At 34.2% G+C, this 19,546-nt stretch overlaps 1 protein-coding gene across 17 annotated transcripts; it reads right to left on the bottom strand.

Annotated features, from left to right (window-relative positions):
- Nucleotides 1-553: 553 nt before the first annotated feature.
- LOC106078794 (uncharacterized) lies at nt 554-18,999 on the bottom strand. 17 transcript variants are annotated; one of them, XM_056032682.1, is made up of 9 exons: nt 18,874-18,919; nt 17,702-17,772; nt 15,729-16,586; nt 14,190-14,990; nt 12,518-12,715; nt 12,033-12,281; nt 6,755-6,919; nt 5,934-6,011; nt 554-5,714 (listed from the first exon to the last, which is right to left on the bottom strand). In XM_056032682.1, exons 3-9 carry the CDS (start codon nt 16,288-16,290, stop codon nt 5,500-5,502), a joined length of 2,268 nt encoding a protein of 755 aa, XP_055888657.1. In that variant the 5' UTR covers nt 16,291-16,586; nt 17,702-17,772; nt 18,874-18,919; the 3' UTR covers nt 554-5,499. The 17 variants fall into 17 exon arrangements, with proteins under 17 accessions (XP_055888657.1, XP_055888653.1, XP_055888655.1 ...); XM_056032678.1 differs by lacking the exon at nt 18,874-18,919 and adding an exon at nt 17,970-18,492; XM_056032680.1 differs by lacking the exons at nt 17,702-17,772; nt 18,874-18,919 and adding an exon at nt 17,970-18,492 and having other exon boundaries at nt 554-3,078; nt 5,489-5,714.
- Nucleotides 19,000-19,546: the final 547 nt, after the last annotated feature.

Raw genomic sequence — 19,546 nt, 5'->3', positions numbered from 1 at the left:
AAGTCCTCAGACCTAAATCCCTGAAATATCTCATAATCATTTTGGTGCATGTCGAAACTCATTTCGAGTGTGATGTTATATTTAGGAGAATATATAAATAAAAAAAAAAGTAATTAGATCTAGATTTAAGTATCTTTCAAAACATTTACATCTATTTAAAAACAACATGTTTTATACTTTTAAAAGATGTAGGGCCTATAATATATCTGTAGCATATACTGTTATAGCATGAAAAGAATCCTTACAGCACTAAGTTTACCTTCTTTTAACAAAACAATGCTAGGTATAAATTACTGACCAAGGAACAAGCGTAGGACTTAATCATCTTCATCTGTATTTTATAAGATAGGATTTATAGGATATATACTTAGACATAAGTATCATTTACAGACTTGCAGTTTCCAATATTTGAAGATGGGACGAAGTGGGGTCATCCATTTATTCAATACAAACTAAAGTTGGATTTACTAGTTTCTTAACAATAAAATTTTGGAATTAGTTCAATTTAACCCATCCACACAATTACAATAACATTTAGTAACCAAAAAGTCCATTTCAATGTGTATAAATGATTAACTTTAATTGACAAACAATATAAAAGAGATACTGACACTTTATTAAAACAAAATATTTTCCAAGTAATTTAAAGCAACCCAAAAAATGGGAACAAAAAGTACTGGCTTTTATCTGTTTAACAGAAAAACAATTACATTAATAAGCAAGAGATTCATAAATGATAAAATGATACACATCTAAAAAAAAAAAAAAAACAGGTATAGAGATTAATGTTTTGTTCCAATTATCCCATGCAGATATTACACAAACAGATTGATCTCTATTAGCCCTACTAACTAATAAAATTAAATAATTAACTACTAAAAAATATTGTTCTTGATCAATTTGTTTACTGAATAAATCTTACATAAGTTTTAATATTGCTGCACTGTGCTAAGAAATTTAAGACTATTTTCCTTAAAGCTCATAATTATAATTTACAAATCTGAGCTTCACACTATTAAGGTATACAGCTACATAGTGTATCTGCTACTGCAATGATGCCTTACATAAAAATTCTATAGGTCTGTGCATGGGACATCCATTTGATCATTGCTAATGCCAAGGCATTCATTTCATTTTCTATGAGTTGATCCATATTCCATAGCCATTTTGGATTTGAAGTAAAATAGAAAAATATTGCAAGAACAAGGTTTTCAAAAGTAAATTAATTGCACAAAATTAATTTTGATGAAAAATAATAGACATTTAAACATTTAAAAACTGACTAGAAAACACATGATATATTTCTCTAGTAACGTCAGAGAATAGGAGGGGAAAAAAAGTATCGACAGATTTGCCTTTGGCAGCTAAGTCTATAAATCTTCTAGTCCATTTCGTGATTGAAATCGTTAAGGTGTGGACTGAGCCTAAAATTGCTACCAGGAAGATGATCTCACAGAGGGCCTAAATGTTAGTTTTTGTTTGAAGAATCAAAATGAATTAAGTTTGCAGTTGTGTTTACCATACATGACACATTTTAAGAGATGCTTGTTGAAGTTGCTGTTTGTTGTGTCACCTACCTATGTATATTCCTTCCCCATCTAAAGCTTATTCAAGCAGGGCACAGACAAAATAAATTGTCCTGGGGGGAGTGTTCCCCTTTGGATAACATTTTTTAAAACCTTAAAACATTAAATGTGAGATTAGCAGCATTTTTAATCAAAAAAAAAAGACCATTTTGACATATTACAAAATTTGTTATAAATTATTGCACATGATTTTTTTTTTTATTTTGACTAGAATACGTCTGATTAAGTAGTAGAAAAATAGAAACATTTTTTTTTTATTTCTGTTTCTAACATAGCTAATTTAGGACATGCAATTTTTTCTGCGTAGCATCCAAGAAGGGAGGTGGAAGAAAGTGTTTTAGTTAAACTGTCAACTTATTATTGGTACCTTTAACATCAATAAAAGGAGGCAAGAATATTATCCTAACAACTTATCAGTGATGGATAATTCTAGCCTTGTATAGTAAAAATAAATGCCAGATTGCAAATATGACTTTCAAGTTTGTCCTAAACATGGCCAGACTACCAGTGTAGTCGACATTCACCAACTTTTTCTTTCTCTACATTACTGTCTGACTTTTCCTTGTTCTTAGAGTGCACTTTTTTTTTTTAACACCAATAATTTATCTAGCACCAAACCTCTAGATTTATTTGTTTATTGCAAAAAATCTCTCAGCATAGATAATAGGTGCCATGTAAATTTTGAGTGAGAAATGTAATTAATTTTGCATTGTTAATGTTTTGTTATGCACACAATGCACAATGGTAAAACTAATTTACTTCAAGATAATAAAGATATTATTATTATTATTACATATACATTTCTTATATTCCTAAAACCTTTAAAACTAAAGGAATGTAAGACATGTCTTTTCTTAACCAGAATTAAAAGATAGAATTGAAAGAAAGCAGCTTTAGGCATACACAGATCTATTTCTGCTAATCCAGCAGTTATTGTTTATACAGCTAGCCTATGAATAGTTTCTTATTTACAAGTAAATTAGGAAAAATCTTTTTCATCTACAACGAAAATATTAATATAATGCATGAACATAAAGCAAAAAAAAAAAAAATTAACATTTAATTTGTGAATATACAAAAGTAATAATAATTAAGTACTTGTATGTTTAGGTCATTAGAAATGACAAGCCCCATGAAAAAAATGTTCTTTTAAAAAGCAAAAAAAAATATATCAGATCCATTTTCTATGCTGATAATTACACAAACAGTATGTTATTGTTCTCTTCCAAAATTATGCCTGTCATCTGCAGCATTCTACAAGTGAAATGGTCAGTCTTGTATGTGAAATAAAGGGGTCGGTGACTTCTAGTTCAGACAGTTCTTAATAGAATGTCCATTTGATGGTGGTATCTCTGGACAAGTAAATCTACCAAGGCTCTTGATACAGGACATAGAGTGGAATAACTTCATTGATAATATCAGCCAAGGTGTTAATTAAAGCCTCAAAAGCATCTAAAATGAAAGATGTGAAGCTTTCAGTCTAATTATTTACCTAAAATAAAAATTAATAAACAGCGATTTGATAAATTAAAAAAACATATATTTTTAAAATAAAGCTTGGGTGGGATACATTTGTTTCAAAGCTTCTATCAACTCACTCTGTCTGTTTGGTACAAAGCTTCTATCAACTCACTTTGTTTGGTACAAAGCTTCTATCAACTCACTTTGTCTGTTTGGTACAAAGCTTCTATCAACTCACTTTGTCTGTTTGGTACAAAGCTTCTATCAACTCACTCTGTCTGTTTGGTACAAAGCTTCTATCAACTCACTTTGTTTGGTACAAAGCTTCTATCAACTCACTTTGTCTGTTTGGTACAAAGTTTCTATCAACTCACTCTGTTTGGTACAAAGTTTCTATCAACTCACTCTGTCTGTTTGGTACAAAGTTTCTATCAACTCACTCTGTCTGTTTGGTACAAAGCTTCTATCAACTCACTCTGTCTGTTTGGTACAAAGTTTCTATCAACTCACTCTATCTGTTTGGTACAAAGTTTCTATCAACTCACTCTGTCTGTTTGGTACAAAGCTTCTATCAACTCACTCTGTCTGTTTGGTACAAAGTTTCTATCAACTCACTCTTGTCTGTTTGGTACAAAGCTTCAATCATCTCACTCTGTCTGTTTGGTACAAAGTTTCTATCAACTCACTCTTGTCTGTTTGGTACAAAGCTTCAATCATCTCACTCTGTCTGTCTGGTACAAAGTTTCTATCAACTCACTCTGTCTGTTTGGTACAAAGTTTGATGTTTTTTTCTCCCACTTTTCATTCATGGATTAACTTGAAATTTTGCATAATTATTCATAGTCAATGACAATATACAAATCAACCCAAAAATTAACCAATTATTTAATCAATTAGTACTAATTAATTAATTTTGCTTTACATAGCATAAACGAGCTAAACCCTGCCATTTTCAGATAAATGGCAGTAATTAGCAGTTCTTTCCCTTAAATAAGCTTTGTTTTTTTTTTATGTAATCTTTTTTTCTATTGCTTTTTAGTACAAACAATTCATAGAAAAGATTAAATTGTTTTATGATTTATGAAACATCTGGACTCTCTGGAGCCATGTCATGCTTTGTGGCATGTTAATCAATGTTTTAATCACTGTATCTAAACTTAAATTTTAAAAAGTTATTAAAAAAAAAAGAATACAGAAAAAAAAAAATAAATAAATAAATATAAGAAAAATTAAAAACAATCTATAACACTGAAATACACTTTCTCAATTAGTTCAATTTTTGTTTTTTGTATTTTAAATACTTGAGAGTCAACAGTTTTCAAAGAAGTCTTCATAAATGAAACATTAAAATAATTTTTGGACTTAAAAAAATGGAATGAGTGAAAAATAAGTGCTCTGAGAAACTATAATCTAATGCATTCGCACTAATGAAAGAGGTGGAATAGTCTTCATGTTAAAAAAAAAAAAAAAAAAAAAAAAAAAAAGGAAGGCATGGGTAGTTAATACTAAATTTCAGAACCTTTACATGTGAGATTTTCATTTACTGGTACTTGTAATTATAAGAAACAGTCATATATTAATATAAAGAATCCAAAAGCATAATCATTCCAACCATGATTTTCCATATTTTAGATACCTAATTTATAACCAATTCATTCAACAAGGTGAGGTGAAGCAAATATTTAAATTTGTGTTACAAAGTAACCCACAACAACTTGAGGATGAAAATAAGTTAAATTTGTAAGAGAATTAATAGAACAAGAAGACAATGTTTTATTCACATGTTGCCATTTCAGCTATTAGTCTGACTTCCTGACAGACTCCTAAACAGTTCCTTTAATGATAAACATATAAAATATTTTAAACATAGATGTATTCTATATTAACACTATTAACAGAATACATTCAGATACTAATTCCAAAAGATAAAAAAAAAAACAGACACTTAGGCCTCTTTGGTTGGTTGTTGTGCTGGCTATATGACACCCTGCTTGTTAACCGTTGGCCATAGAAACAGATGACCTGCCCCATAGACCGCAAAGTCTGAAAGGGGAACTTTACTTTTTTACTTAGGCCTCTTTGGTTGGTTGTTGTGCTGGCCATATGACACCCTGCTTGTTAACCGTTGGCCATAGAAACAGATGACCTGCCCCATAGACCGCAAAGTCTGAAAGGGGAACTTTACTTTTTTACTTAGGCCTCTTACAAAGGTTTCAGAAAATAATGATGAAGTTCTTTGATCCCATTGTAAAAAGCTCATTTGTAACAGCTAAATAAAAACTCAGCTTTATGTAACTTCGTAGAAACTAGACTTATTCTTTGATCTACAATACAATATATGATATACAATTTAATTAATGGCAGACATTATTTCTGAAGTCCTATAATGTCTCAAATTTCCACATCATCATTTTTAATGATCAAAATGTCTGTGGTCTCACCTTTCTACAAACTAAACAAAGTATGTTGTGATAGTAGCCAGGATCTGTTTTCCACATGAAGCACAGTGAGTAAGTAGCTTGGAGCACTCAGTACAAGCAATGAGTTCCCCGCATGGCAAAAAGAGATCTTTGACAGGAGCTAAGTGACATACTTTGCATAAGACCTGCTCTCTCAGTTTCCTGTTCTCCAGCCTTAACAGTCCTAGTACATCCTCTACCGATGAGCCTATCAAAATTAGATATAAAGACGTTATAATAACAAAACTTAATAAATTTAGCTAAATGATCAGTGTTACAGCAGTGCTGAACAACTGAAGGATACAGCACACTATTTTTCCTTGGCACAGTCTGCAAAAGAGCTCAAAGTTCAGCAGCAAAAAGCTGGCTAGAAAAAGAAGATAATTAACAAATGTAGTTTAGCTTAAAACAAAATTGTTTTTATTACCTGTAGAGTCAGAGTTCAATGTCAGAGCTTCAGATGAATAACTAGTTTGAAGTAGATTTTCAACATTCTTCACTGCATCTAATTGAAATCAATGAGAGTTGGTGAATTTTTTAACTTACATAATACATAAAAAACAAATATATTCTAGGAAGTTATTTTTATGATTTTGCCCACTAGTGGGCATAACAATGTCTTAATTAAGTAGATATGGAAAATATTTTCAACCACAAGGTGCTAAGTTTGGTCATTAAATCCCTTAATTGTTCTTCATGTCTTGACTGTCTTAGTTGGCCTAAAGTATTTGTTATGTCAGATGCAATATCAGCAGATAGAATTAAGTGGGAAAGTTAGAAAATAATTCATGCAATAAAAAACCTTTTCTTAAGGAAAAATGGGGGAGGGGGGAAATGACTTTTTCAACCCAAACAAATAAACACACCACACACATTCATTCTTTTCTTCAAAACCCTTCCACACATTCCTATGGTCCTGTATGTCCCCAATTTTAAAAAGGCTAGTTTTAATGGCAATCTCTATTCTGATGGATAGATCAATTTTTTTTCATAAATTATCTTAACTGGATATTCTTAATGCACAAGCTACTTGCCTATGAATGACTAGGGTACAGAAATTAAAAGAAAGAAATTGCCCCCATCCCTCTTATTCCCTCAAAGCTTTCCAAGCATCTGTCTAACCAGAGCAACATTGGCGTGTATGCAAATGCAGAATGCAAGATATGAAAGGCTGTTTAAGTTTAAAAAAATATCAAAGCATATATTAAGAAAGTGTGATAGAAATGAGAGAAATATACTTTTATGTACCTGAGGTAACCTCAGCCCCTTCTTTCAGAGTATAAACACTACTCAGTCTCTTTAGATATATGCACGTAGGTTTGTTCTTCAAATGTTCTGTGTGCAAGTCATCTCCTGGCTTCCAAGACTTCAGGCCAAGGCCGCAATAAAAGCATTTCACACAGTCAGAATAGCCTAACAATTTTAAAATATATTATACTCACAAATTACATAAAACACATAAAATTCAATAGTAGATACATGGATGCAAGATGTTCGGAATGGCAACAAAATATGTTAACAATGTGGCCATTCTGTGCCTTCATTAGCTTTTTAAATAAAGCAAAGTAAAAACTGGGAGCCCAAGTTTGAAAACAAAAAGTGTACAACTAAAGGGAAGATGAGAGTAGAACTTTCATGAATGACTATGTGGTGAAATGAGGACAATGCATGTTCTGAGATGAACCATAGTTGTTACAACAGAGGGAGGCCATTTAATGTTTTTGTCCTAAGAACCATGAAACACTTGGTCTTAAGCAGAGTTTATATCTGCTTGTTAATATAGCTCTTCGTGGTCAAAGATGAGAACTATCTCATTTCTTATTAAATTAAAGATGGCTATGAAGTCCAACCTTTACTTTGAAAAGCCGACCCCATGCAAGGCACTGGTAGGTTGGGTCTGTTGTAGTGATGCCTACTTTTTCTCTTATTTTGTTATATTGCTATTAGTCTTTTGCTGATGGCTGTCTTCCTAGCCTGGTATCTTGAAACACCAACATTAAAGGCTCCTGCCTTGAGGAGCTGTAATATACTAAGTCAATTCATAACCTTAGAAACAAGGCTTTATTTCAATAAAACACGACTGATACACACAATAACACAGTACAGACTGGTCACGATTCACAGACTACGATAATGAGAACACGATTACAAATACTAGCACGATTACAAGCACGGGTAACACACAAGTTCATTTAACGATCACTCCATTCACCCCTCCTTCATTTCTTTCTGGGTCTTAGGTTATAGCCATGCGTATGAAGGGAAGGATCCGGAGGTATCTCTGGCGTAGACTTTTCTCCTTGCAAGTCGTAACTGTCCTGTACGGGACTCGAGTCAATATTGGCCTCTGGCATTGGGTGGCTCCCCTGTGAGTCACTGATGACTTCTGGCTGGTTGTACATCATTGGGGTGGGACTCTGTGAATTACTGATAGCTTCAGGCACGTAGCGACTCCCTGGTGAGAGATCCAAAGAGTCACCGACCTCTTGAGGCAGAATACCGTTCTCTGGTTCGAAATAGTCGTTCGTGGAACTTTCCTTCAGCGCCAGCTGCCTAAGCGACACTGTCTCCTCCCGGCCATTTGGAAATCGTATATGGGCGTACTGTGGGTTGCAGCTAATAAGTTCAACCTCTTGTACCAATGGGTCAAATTTTGAAGATCTTACAGGTGATTTTAGCAATACTTTGCCTGGGTTCTGTAGCCAAGTAGGCAAGGATGTTCCCGTTGGCGATCTTCTGTTGAATTTGAAGATCCGTTCGTGTGGAGTTTCATTAGTAGAAGTACACAGTAATGATCGAATGGAGTGAAGTGCCTGGGGCAACACAGATTCCCACTGTGATAGTTCCAACTTCCCTGAGTCCAATGCTAATAAAATAGCCTGCCACAATGTTTTATTCAGCTTTTCTATTTGACCATTTCCTTTTGCGTTATAGGGCGTTGTCCTGCTAGTGGCTATGCCCTTAGAATGTAGATATTCTGTAGTTTCTGTGGACATAAATGATGAGCCACGATCAGAGTGGATGTAACTGGGTGTTCCAAAGAGGAAAAATAACTGGTCGAAGCACTTTATTACTGTCTTAGATGTCATATCAGGACAGGGAAAAGCGAATGGAAACCGCGAATATTCGTCAATCATTGTTAACAAGTACTTGTTGCGAGTAGCTGATGGCAAAGGACCTTTAAAGCCAACACTTATTCTTTCAAACGGCTGTGTGGCCTTGATGAGCGTACCTGCAAATTCCTTATAGAATTGCGGTTTAATTCTATTGCAGGTTCTGCATTGTTGAATGGTCTGCCTGACCTCTTCAACCGAGAAGGGTAAGTTCTTTGACCTGACATAATGTAGAAGTCTAGTGACACCTGGATGACACAGGTAGTCATGGTACGTCTTCAGGCTACTTTGTTTCGTCATGGTTGCACAGTGCCCTCTAGACAAGGTGTCTGCTGCTGTGTTGGCGTTCCCAGGTCTATACTGTATATCAAACTTGAAGCTTGCCAGTTCCAATTTCCACCTTTGTATCTTATCGTTTTTAATTTTCTTGTCATGAGTGTCTTTAAATATGTATGAAATAGACCGCTGGTCCGTAATAAGGGTAAAATAATTGCCACACAAATAATGCTTCCATTTGCGTATAGCTTCAATTATTGCAGTTGCTTCTTTCTCTATGGCAGATTGATGCCTTTCACTAGGTGAAAGAGTTCTAGAGAAGAATGCAATAGGTCTTCCGTCCTGATTTAAAGTGGCAGCTACTGCGATGTCAGAAGCGTCAGTTTCCACAATTAGAGGATGGTCATACTTTATGGTGAAAATTGCTGCTTTCTGCAATTCTTCTTTCAAGTCTTCAAACGCTGTTTTTACTTCTGTAGGTACAGGAAAAATTTGATTTTTCATTATAGGATACAATTTGTCGGAGAAATTTTGTATCCAGTGAGCATAATATGCCAAAAGTCCTACAATCCTTTTCTGAGACTTCAGATCTTTTGGAGGTGGCAAATCTCGCAGAGCTTGAAATCTATCAGGGTCCGGCTTTAAATGTCCTTTGGATATTTCATATCCAAGCAGCTTTACCTTCTTAGTAGCAAATACACTTTTACTTTCGTTGAAAGTTATTCCGTATTCCTGAGCTACCTTCTGAAAATGCAACAGATTTTTGTTATGGGAGTCTACATCTGTACCACATATTGTTACATTGTCGACATAGGCAAACGTGTCAGACAACTTTTCTTTTTCTATAATAGTGTCTATGGTTTTCTGGAAGCAAGCTACACCGTTTGTTACCCCAAAGGGTATTCTGCAAAACTGGTAGAGTTTACCACAAGCTTCGAAGGCTGTGTATTTCTTTTCGCTCTGTTGGATAGGTATTTGGTGATAAGCACTCTCCAGATCCAATGTGCTAAAGATTTCATACCTGGAAATTTTCTCCACCATTTCATCCACTCTAGGCATGGGGTAAGCGTCCAGGTAAGTAAATCTATTTATAGTTTGGCTATAATCAATGACCATTCGCTTTTTGTGCCGCTCATTGGTCGTGACAAGGACTTGAGCTCTCCAAGGTGATTTGGAAGGTTCAATGATACCGTTTCGTATCAATTTCTCAACTTCAGCTTTAATAAATTGTGTGTCTTGGAAGGAGTAACGACGAGATTTAGTAGCAATAGGTCTGCAATCAGGGGATAAATTTGCAAACAATTGTGGTGCCTCTACCTTAACAGCATTGAGCGAGCAGACATGAAATGCAGGTCGACCACCTTTGAATGGAATTATCAGTTCTTTGTGCAATGCGAGGAAATCTAACCCAAGCACTACATCAGTGCAAAGTTCATCTAGTAACGAAAGTTTGAATTGATTGTAAACTTCCCCTTTGTATTTTAGCGATGCAAACATGTGGCCTCTTGTGACGCTTGACAGTTGAGATGACGCCATAGAAATTTTGTGCTTTGAACGTGTCACTGACCAATCGTAATCTCTTGGTATGTTTGAAGAAATGTAGCTTTCCCCGCTACCTGTATCAATTAGGGCTTTTAGGTTCACGCCATTTACAGAGATGTGTACTGTTGATTTAGTTAAACCAGATACAGACGAAGTAGCAATTAGTGATGTTAGATGTGTAGAGTCCTTAATGCAGCTACAATCTTTACAAGATTGTCTTTTAATCTCGTGGCTAGGAGATGTTTTGACTTTTGTTTTGGTTATAGGAGTGTTGCGAGACCTGCAAACCTTCGAAAAATGTCCATTTTTCCCGCACGAATGACACATGCAGTCTTTGGCAGGGCATTTCGCTCTGAGATGCCGACTACCTCCGCAAAAGAAACATTTAGTACTCACTGTTGCGATTGTTTCTGAGTCCACCATTTCTTCGGTTGAGATTGCCGATGACGAAAGAGTTGACTCTACCAATTGAGAAGGAGTACTAAACGAACTGGATTCTTTTTGGGCCATGTCGAGTGTCTTGGCAATATCTAAAGCCATTTTCAAGTCAAGGGATCTTTTCTCAAGTAGCCTCTGTCTAATTACACTCGAACGCATGCCGCTAACAAAGGCATCGCGAATGGCGTCCTCTTCATTTTTGTCAGCACTGACAGCTCGGAACTGACAATCTCTGGCCATCACTCTCAGCTTGTGTACAAATTGATCAAGACTTTGATCGACTTCTTGTTTGCAAGTTGCAAGCAAATGTCTGGCCAATGTTTCATTAGGGGCCTTCACAAATAAATTCTCAAGAATAGATTTTGCTTCTGAGTATTTAGAACAGGTAGAAATATACTGATATAAGGATGGAGACACAAAGTTGCATAGCAGGTCAAACTGTTCGCTTTCACTAGCCCCTACCTTCGTTGCGAATCTGTCAAAACAAGAAATCCAATGTTTCCATGTAACTGAAGCATTAGTTGAACTAGGATCAGCATCCAGTCTATTGGGACGCAAAAACTTGTCCATTTAAGAATGGTTTTATTGAAATAAATTGTAATATACTAAGTCAATTCATAACCTTAGAAACAAGGCTTTATTTCAATAAAACACGACTGATACACACAATAACACAGTACAGACTGGTCACGATTCACAGACTACGATAATGCGAACACGATTACAAATACTAGCACGATTACAAGCACGGGTAACACACAAGTTCATTTAACGATCACTCCAGGAGCTATCAAGGACTAACATGAGTGTCTATTCCTCATTTCTTGAGGGTGCTCTTGCAAGCATCTTCCATCTCTTTTATTGAAAGCTTATGAATGCTTTCCAATGCACAACTCTCCATTAATAAATCACTTGACCAGACCATTATAGTTGGGACCTTTTTACTGTGGCATGGTAGGCTTTCACATTTTGATATGTGATCAAACTACACACTCTTTTGGTTTGACCACATATACCATCTGCTATGTACTTAGAAGCATAAATAATATGAGGTGATCAAACAACCAGCAGTGGAGCCCTGATGACCAATCCAATCCATGGGAGTTATGGGGACAGACTGAATGTGAAAGGTAAAAAAACAAGTTAAATTTGCTTACCAGAATAGAAAAAACCTGCCAGAGCAATCATTTGTGGCTGATGTATATGAGAAAACTGCCAGGTGGCACAACTTTCTAGGCGTTTTTGGTAGCAGGTGAAATCTGGATAAAATGGACTAGTTTGGACTTTGAGTACTGAAGAGTAGTTTGGGGTCTCTGTGCTCCTCTCAGTGTCACTGTCACTATCAGACTGACCTGTCACAGTTTGACTTCTGTCATTCAACAAAAAAATGTCTTCCTCTGTAAGCTCTGTGGACAATGAAGTAAAACAGAGGCAGCTTAAAAAACTTAAACGTCAAACTAGATTTATCATCCATGCTAGAAAATCTAAAAATATTTAATAATAGTAACAAGAAATGATAGGGCTTCAGAAATGATATAGGTATCTTTGAAAATAACTATAGCTATAAGAAAATATTTATAAATATCCGAATTAGAAGAATAATAGTGAATATTGCTGCACTATATTTAATCAGTGAGCACACCTCTTAAAACGGAACAGCCAAGGGAGTGAACTATGTTGACGCCATTATGTACCCAAACATCCAACAGGTAACCATCCCCATTAGATTCACTGTTGGGAGTCACTTTCTTAAAGCCAATAACTGGAGCTCCTGAGCACCCATCACATGTATCAATGGCATAATGGTATGCTTTTCTTATGTTGAGGCGAGACTCTCGACCTGAATAAATGTAAAATGTGTGCAACTTATACATTTATTTGATATTTTAAATGTATATTGTTATTTCTAATAGGTCCAAGTGTTTCAAACCTAAGCAGAAAAATTTCCAAGAGAGATGCAAATTATTCATTGTCTGACTATATTGATGAATTTTTAAAAGCCTTGATAGCATTGTATATATCTATCTGGGGCATTTTATGTCTTGAGACAATTTCTTTCCCTTTGCAACTTCTAATCACAAGAAGCTGCAGCATTTTCAGCCTTCATACTATTTTTAGTCTGTACACTATCATCTGCAATCCATGGCCCCTCTCCATGTGACCAATCCCCTTCTTTTTTCTCACAACTGTTACATACATCTGTGTATCAAGAGCATACAGCTTGCAGCTCTTCAGACCTTCTTTAGGTCTCCCTACAATATGGCCAGTAAATAATAAACAGATATGATGTTATAATAGTGTACACTTTTTCAATTATACATTTAGGATACTTATTACTATATTCATGTCACATTGTAAAAGAATACACTGGAGACAATTCTAAAGATCTTCTTGTCTTCTCCCTTTGCAAATTCTCATGTGACTTAAGAGGCCAAACCTTGATACACAACTGATACACAACTTTGGTCACAGGTTGGGCATCTGTAATCTCCAGACAACATAGCATTTTCACCATTCTTTCTACTTCTTCTTTGTGAACCATCTGCAATCCATGACCCTTCACTTATGCTTGCTCTCTTTGTGGATCTATCCATTGCTTCTTTCTTCCAACTGTTGGTGTAGATTCTGAAGTGTATCATGCTGCGTTTGCAAACATCAGTATTCAGAATACCTTAAACGTGGACAATCTGTAGCTCTCCTGCCCTCCATTAGAGCATGATACAATATTTCTTGTGGGAGTTGACCCTGTAGCATTCTGTGAAGCCAGCTAAGACATCTACTACTGACAGCAGCACAAATGTCCTAGCACTCTTCTTTTTGCAGGACTACCAATTTGTCTTAGGTTATTTGATATTTATTTATTTAATCTGCCACATTATTTTTGGTTAATATGCATGACTGTAATGTAACCATGTCATTTGATATTGGAAACAATATAATGCTACATACATTTTCTAAAAATAAATACTGTCATATCACAAATGAAGTTTGAAGCTGTTAGTGCTGAAACAAAATATGAATAAACATGACATGTCTCATGTAATAAAAGCAGCATTAATGTACCAAGGTTATTAAGAGAAGACAGTGAAGTAAATATGGTGAAACATAGGCAAGCCCAACTTGTAATCACATGACCTGGGGTTGTGGTGCATCACCAGATAACTATACTCGTTTGAACATTTCTCTTAATAACCTTCTTTCCTTAGTGCTGCTATTATTATATATATATATATATATAATATTGGAAGTGTGAAGTTTAAAAAATCTATAGTTAAAACTGTTAGAAATGTTAGTTCAAATAATTGCACTCTTACCTATTTCATTAATTCTTATTCTGAATGGTTCAATTACTTGTATTCCACACTTCACCTTTGATCTCAGAGCAAACATCACAGATACTGAATCTCCATAAGACAAAACTTTCTCTTTCCCATGAGGGTGGCTAATGATGTACAGTTTTTTAGTCATACTCTTTTTAACTCTTCTGGGCAGCCTGCTGGCTATGTCTAGCACTTCCTGTTTGGCTTTGGTTATCTTCTGTACAAAAGCCACGTCTGAAGTCTCACATATCAACAATGTAGAGTTGTCGCCAATGATATCGCTGTTGCGCACAGAGAGCCCCTTGACTGACTTGAGTCCAGATTTGCTGGGCTCGTCATAGAAAAACTCTGCCCTGGAAGAGACTGCGTCTTCATCATTCTTGACCAAATGTTTACTAGTTATTATAAAAAGTAACCACCTGTTCCTCTTCACCAGGTGAGTCATGTACTTTCCCAGCTTGCCAAGTCTGTTGCTTTGCCAGTCTTGACTTTCTGCAATATCATCACTGAGTGACAGACAACCTGTTCCTGATCTCTCTGTAGTCTTATCATTCCTGTGTCCATCTTTTCTTTTTGGAGTCTGAACTACTCTGACAACAAGTTGACCAAATAATTGAAAGAACCTTAATGCCTCAGCATCTCTTGTATGGGAAGGTATTTGCTCTAATCTTAGTTTTGTAATGGGAAAGTAAGCAAAGTGGCCAGGGTTTTTCTTGCATTCACTTCTAATGTCTTCTGGTGTAGAATTCTTGCTTGAAGTGACTTCTATTTCAGGAACAAACAAACTGGAGTCATCTAAAATTCAAAATTATTTTTTTCATATATATATAGTTTGTTTGCATGTTTGTGACTACAACTTTAAAAAAAAAAATAATAATACATATATATATATATATATATATATATACATACAAGTATTTTGATTCTTAATGAAAATCCACTAGCTCTTATGTTATGGAATTAATTTTAAAATGTGTTCTTTTTTTTAAACAGACAATAAAACAAACAAAAAATTGGCTATGAAAATACTGATGTAATTATGTTTTTTTGTTAAGCCAGACTTCTGTCTGCAATGTCAGCAGGGAAATGTAAACAGGGTAGGAAAATATTTAACTAGACTAATTAATAAAACATTTTTGTAACTCTTTCTCTCCGTTACTATTTTTCCAAGTTTCAAAGGAATTTTTCTCACTACTCTTTCACTACTCTGTTATAATTAAGCTTCAATAGCTTTGTTGTTTGTTATCAAAAAATGTTGTATTTGGAATAGAATTAAAGGAAAATGCATGCTCTTTTTATTTAGTACAAAGTCATGTTTATAAAATTAAACATTTATTTAATTTATCGACATCAAATCAACAATGGTATCGTGGATTAGGAGAGAAAGAGTTAAAAAAGATGGTAATTCTTAATAGTAAGTCTTCATTTTAAAGACGGAATTTCAATATTTTAGGAATGTGTCTTTTGACTGAGTTTGTTTTCCTTTACCTCTTTACAATATTTATACGAAAGAAATATTTAAGAGTATTTTACCAAAATGTAAAGTTGATGACAGTCCACTAACAACCCTCACATCATTTGAAACAGCTCTTTTCTTATCTAACTCTTCATTGTCAAGGGTCAAAGGTGGCTTTGTTTCTACATCTTCATTAGCTAATGTTACATCATGAGAGACCTGGTCTTTGATAGAGGCTGCTGAATCATCTAACAAAGATGAAGATTCCTCTGTCAAGCCAACACTTGGCTCAGAAGACAGCTGAGTGAAGTCAGAGTCTAACTCACTAGATCTCACATTAGCCTCAGATGATGCATAAGGCTTGACATGTTCAAAAGCCTTTGAAAGATTCTGCTCATTCACAAGACTAGATACATTTGTCTTTTCAAGATGAATGTAGCTACAGTTTGTGTTATGAAACTCTTGTCCATGAGGATCTGCTAGAATAAAAGTATCAATATTCACATTTTTCCCACACTCCACACATTCCACATATTTTCCACCCACATATTTAAAGCCTGCAGCAGACAAATGAATGTAATACACATCTGATAACAAATGAAGTATGGGACGATAAGAAGCGACCCGTGCAAAGTTCATTTAATATTCAAACGTTTATTTTAATTAGCTTAAAGTTCATTTACTATGCAAACACCTACACTAATGCAGAAATCTTCAATAACATAGTTTCTGCAAAATGACAAAATGTTTTTGCTCTCAGAAAAACTCTATCACGGTGGTTGTAACAGAGAACAATGAAGATATTTATTCAGTTGACTTGGACAGTGATTCTTGGTGTCACAGCTATCAATCAAGAAGAGAATTAATACACAGAGACTGATGTTAATAAGCTGATTCCTCATTCTTTATCAGCTTACAAAATGATGAAACATATCCTAGTGAGAGAAAATAACAATAAATTATTTTTTTATGAAACAATTATTTATAATTAGTAATGTTAGAAAACTGCTTGCAACTGTAAAAAAATTAGAGCTATTCTTATAATCTGTTAACAGTGGAATCCTTTTAGCCCTTGTGATCTATCATATATGGCAGATGATGTTAAATGTCATCTGTTTCTGTGGCCCAAAGTTAATGAGGGTGTCATGTGGCCAGCACAACAAACAACTGCCTTTACTTTTCCCCAACTAATGTCAGGTACCCATTAGAGCTGTGTGGACTCAATTGGGCCCTTAAGATCCCAGTCTTCACCAGGATTTGAACCCGGGACCCCCGGTTAAGAAGCAAAGCACTTTAAAAAAAAATTACCACTCAACCACAGCGCCTCCTTAATATGTAAAGTCTAAACTATAATTGACATCTTATATCAAATTGATAAAATTTTATCAAAATTATCAAATGTAAAAAGAAGTTATCTAAAAAGAGGCAGATGAGATATTTGTAAGAACTTGAAGAGATGTATTGTCATTGTTAGTTCAAGACATAATTGCTGTTAGAAAAGAACAATTATTGTTAAATATTTAGTGCTATCTAATATTATTTTTCAAATAATATTTTTCATATTATACTTTCAATCTTTATCAAATTCTTTTTGCAGTACTCTTACTGTGTCTCTGATACATCTTTGGATAGGTGTGAACTAGAGTTTCGATCTTAATTAAGTGTATTCTAGGTTAATTGAATAATAAATGAAGGTAATTCTAAATAGCATAAAATTTTAAGATACTAAATGTAACAAACATAAGCTATATTAGTTCATTATTAAGAAAAATTGGTTAAATCAAAGTCACAAGTTATCCCCTGTTCCTATTAATTAGAATGAAACATATACAATTTTATGTGTGCTGTACCACTATCCCACACCAATAACAAGCCATATGTTAATTCTTCAATATGTTGCTATCGATCAATTTCTAGTAGGCCTAATCGAGTTTTGTATGTGTGCATTGTATATGATATGTTACACCATGTGTTAAGATTCTGAGTGCACAGGTGTCCCCAGTGAAGAACAAAGATTAAGTTACACCTCTCCAGGGTCCTTTTCACTTACGTCAACACCAAACAGTATATGCACTGTTCTCAGAATTACTTGCTATATCACTATTAAGTTTAAAACATATTCTTGGAAGAGAAAAGGGAAATTTCTTACAAGTGAAATCAAAATGGAATTACTGCAAGAAGCTAAGAAAAAAAAATTCACAAATAATGTCCAAGAAAACTGTTGCAGAGAAAATACTTTTGTCTGAAGAAACATGAGTAAACATAGGATAATTATAATACCGTTACTCTTGAGGACTTCATTAACATTAATTGATTACCTTTGAATAATATCTATATATAGTAATATTATATATTACTTGGTTATTTCCTTTGTTGAAATGTAATATAAATACCATTCTAAATTTTATTACTTCAAGTCAGACCCTGCTCATCCTTAACTTGGCACTTCTAATTATGAGATCCCACTGTATTAAATGTCTTATTTAACTATTTCGATCTAAAATTACTCAAATGTATTTTCTATTTTAAAAAATGTCATATTTTATTCTATTAAAAGTCTTTTGTACAAAACTGTATACTATGTAGGCCTATTGTTTATTTCTTAATAAAATATATAAGCTACTATAAAATAAGTACGAAATAAAAAAAATATTGAACTGATTCACTGTAGAGCTTGACTTAAATTGGACTATTGGTTACACAGACACAAATTAGATCTAGATCTGAACTAGACTAAGGCCTATAAGGTAAGGAAGACTTGTCCGACTATATCGAAATTTCAAATTGCTGAGACTATTGAGTCTAACCGATCTTGATATTAATGTTATACATTGAATACTTTACATACACCAACGTAATTTCCGCAAAGCATCCCCAATTTTCTTTTAGTAATCACGTACATGAATGCCAATGCTAAAAATATCCCGTATTCTTATTATAATTTGTCCTATTATATATTTCTTATATTATACCTTTAAGTGCTTAAATAAAAAGCTACATAAATCTAGATCTATAGTCTGTATCTAGATGGGAAATTATGTAGGCCCTATTTACTTTAATTTAAATTTAAGTTCTGGTTAATAAAAAGAGAATATCTAGTCTCTTTATAGTTTTTAGTAGACTCTATATTATATCATATCACACATTTATTATTTACTCTAGATTAATATTAATACTATATAACTATATAGATCTAGATTAACGCATTTATAAATGTAATACTTTGGGCTCAAAATGTGTTTAATTTACTAGTGTTGACCACTGACTGTTGAATGTTGTTTTGATCTAATGTAGGCCTAGATTAAAAATAGATCGTAGTTCTAGATCAAGGTCATTTAGTTATATATAGTCTACCTAATTACGTTAATACATATGCACAGACACAAATGTGGGGTGGTAATTTAAGCGGTATAAGTATAGGTAGATTCTATCTGAATCTGGGCATCTAATCATGATAATCTAATCTAAACTAACTATTAAAGCTCTTTTCTAAAATATTGATTAGCCTAGTCTATGTGTCATGTGTGCGTAGATGCGAATATGTTTTCCGTTGAATATATTAATATTATTAATTATTATCTAGATCTAGGAATAGGTAGGCCTATATAGAAATCCATAGGCATAAAATCTACATGCCTTCAGTCTACTATTCTGGACCACTGGAACTAGATTCTATATTATATACCATGCACATCCACATTGTTTTTCTTAATCGTCGTTAATGACGATCGGAAATTTCCATTTAAAAAAATGTACAGTAGAGATCTACTATCTAGAGTGCCAGCTTGATTAACATGCATGTCTAGATTGACCTGAGGACAAACGTAGGACGTAATTTTTTATTTTTTTTTACTTTGTTGTTCAGAGTACACTGGCTTTATCTAGATCAGTAGCG

The sequence above is a fragment of the Biomphalaria glabrata genome, chromosome 6 (assembly GCF_947242115.1).
Source record: "Biomphalaria glabrata chromosome 6, xgBioGlab47.1, whole genome shotgun sequence".
Classification (NCBI taxonomy): domain Eukaryota; kingdom Metazoa; phylum Mollusca; class Gastropoda; family Planorbidae; genus Biomphalaria; species Biomphalaria glabrata.
The sequence above is the reverse complement of the archived record's forward strand: the minus strand, read 5'-3'. Positions and strand labels throughout refer to the sequence as shown.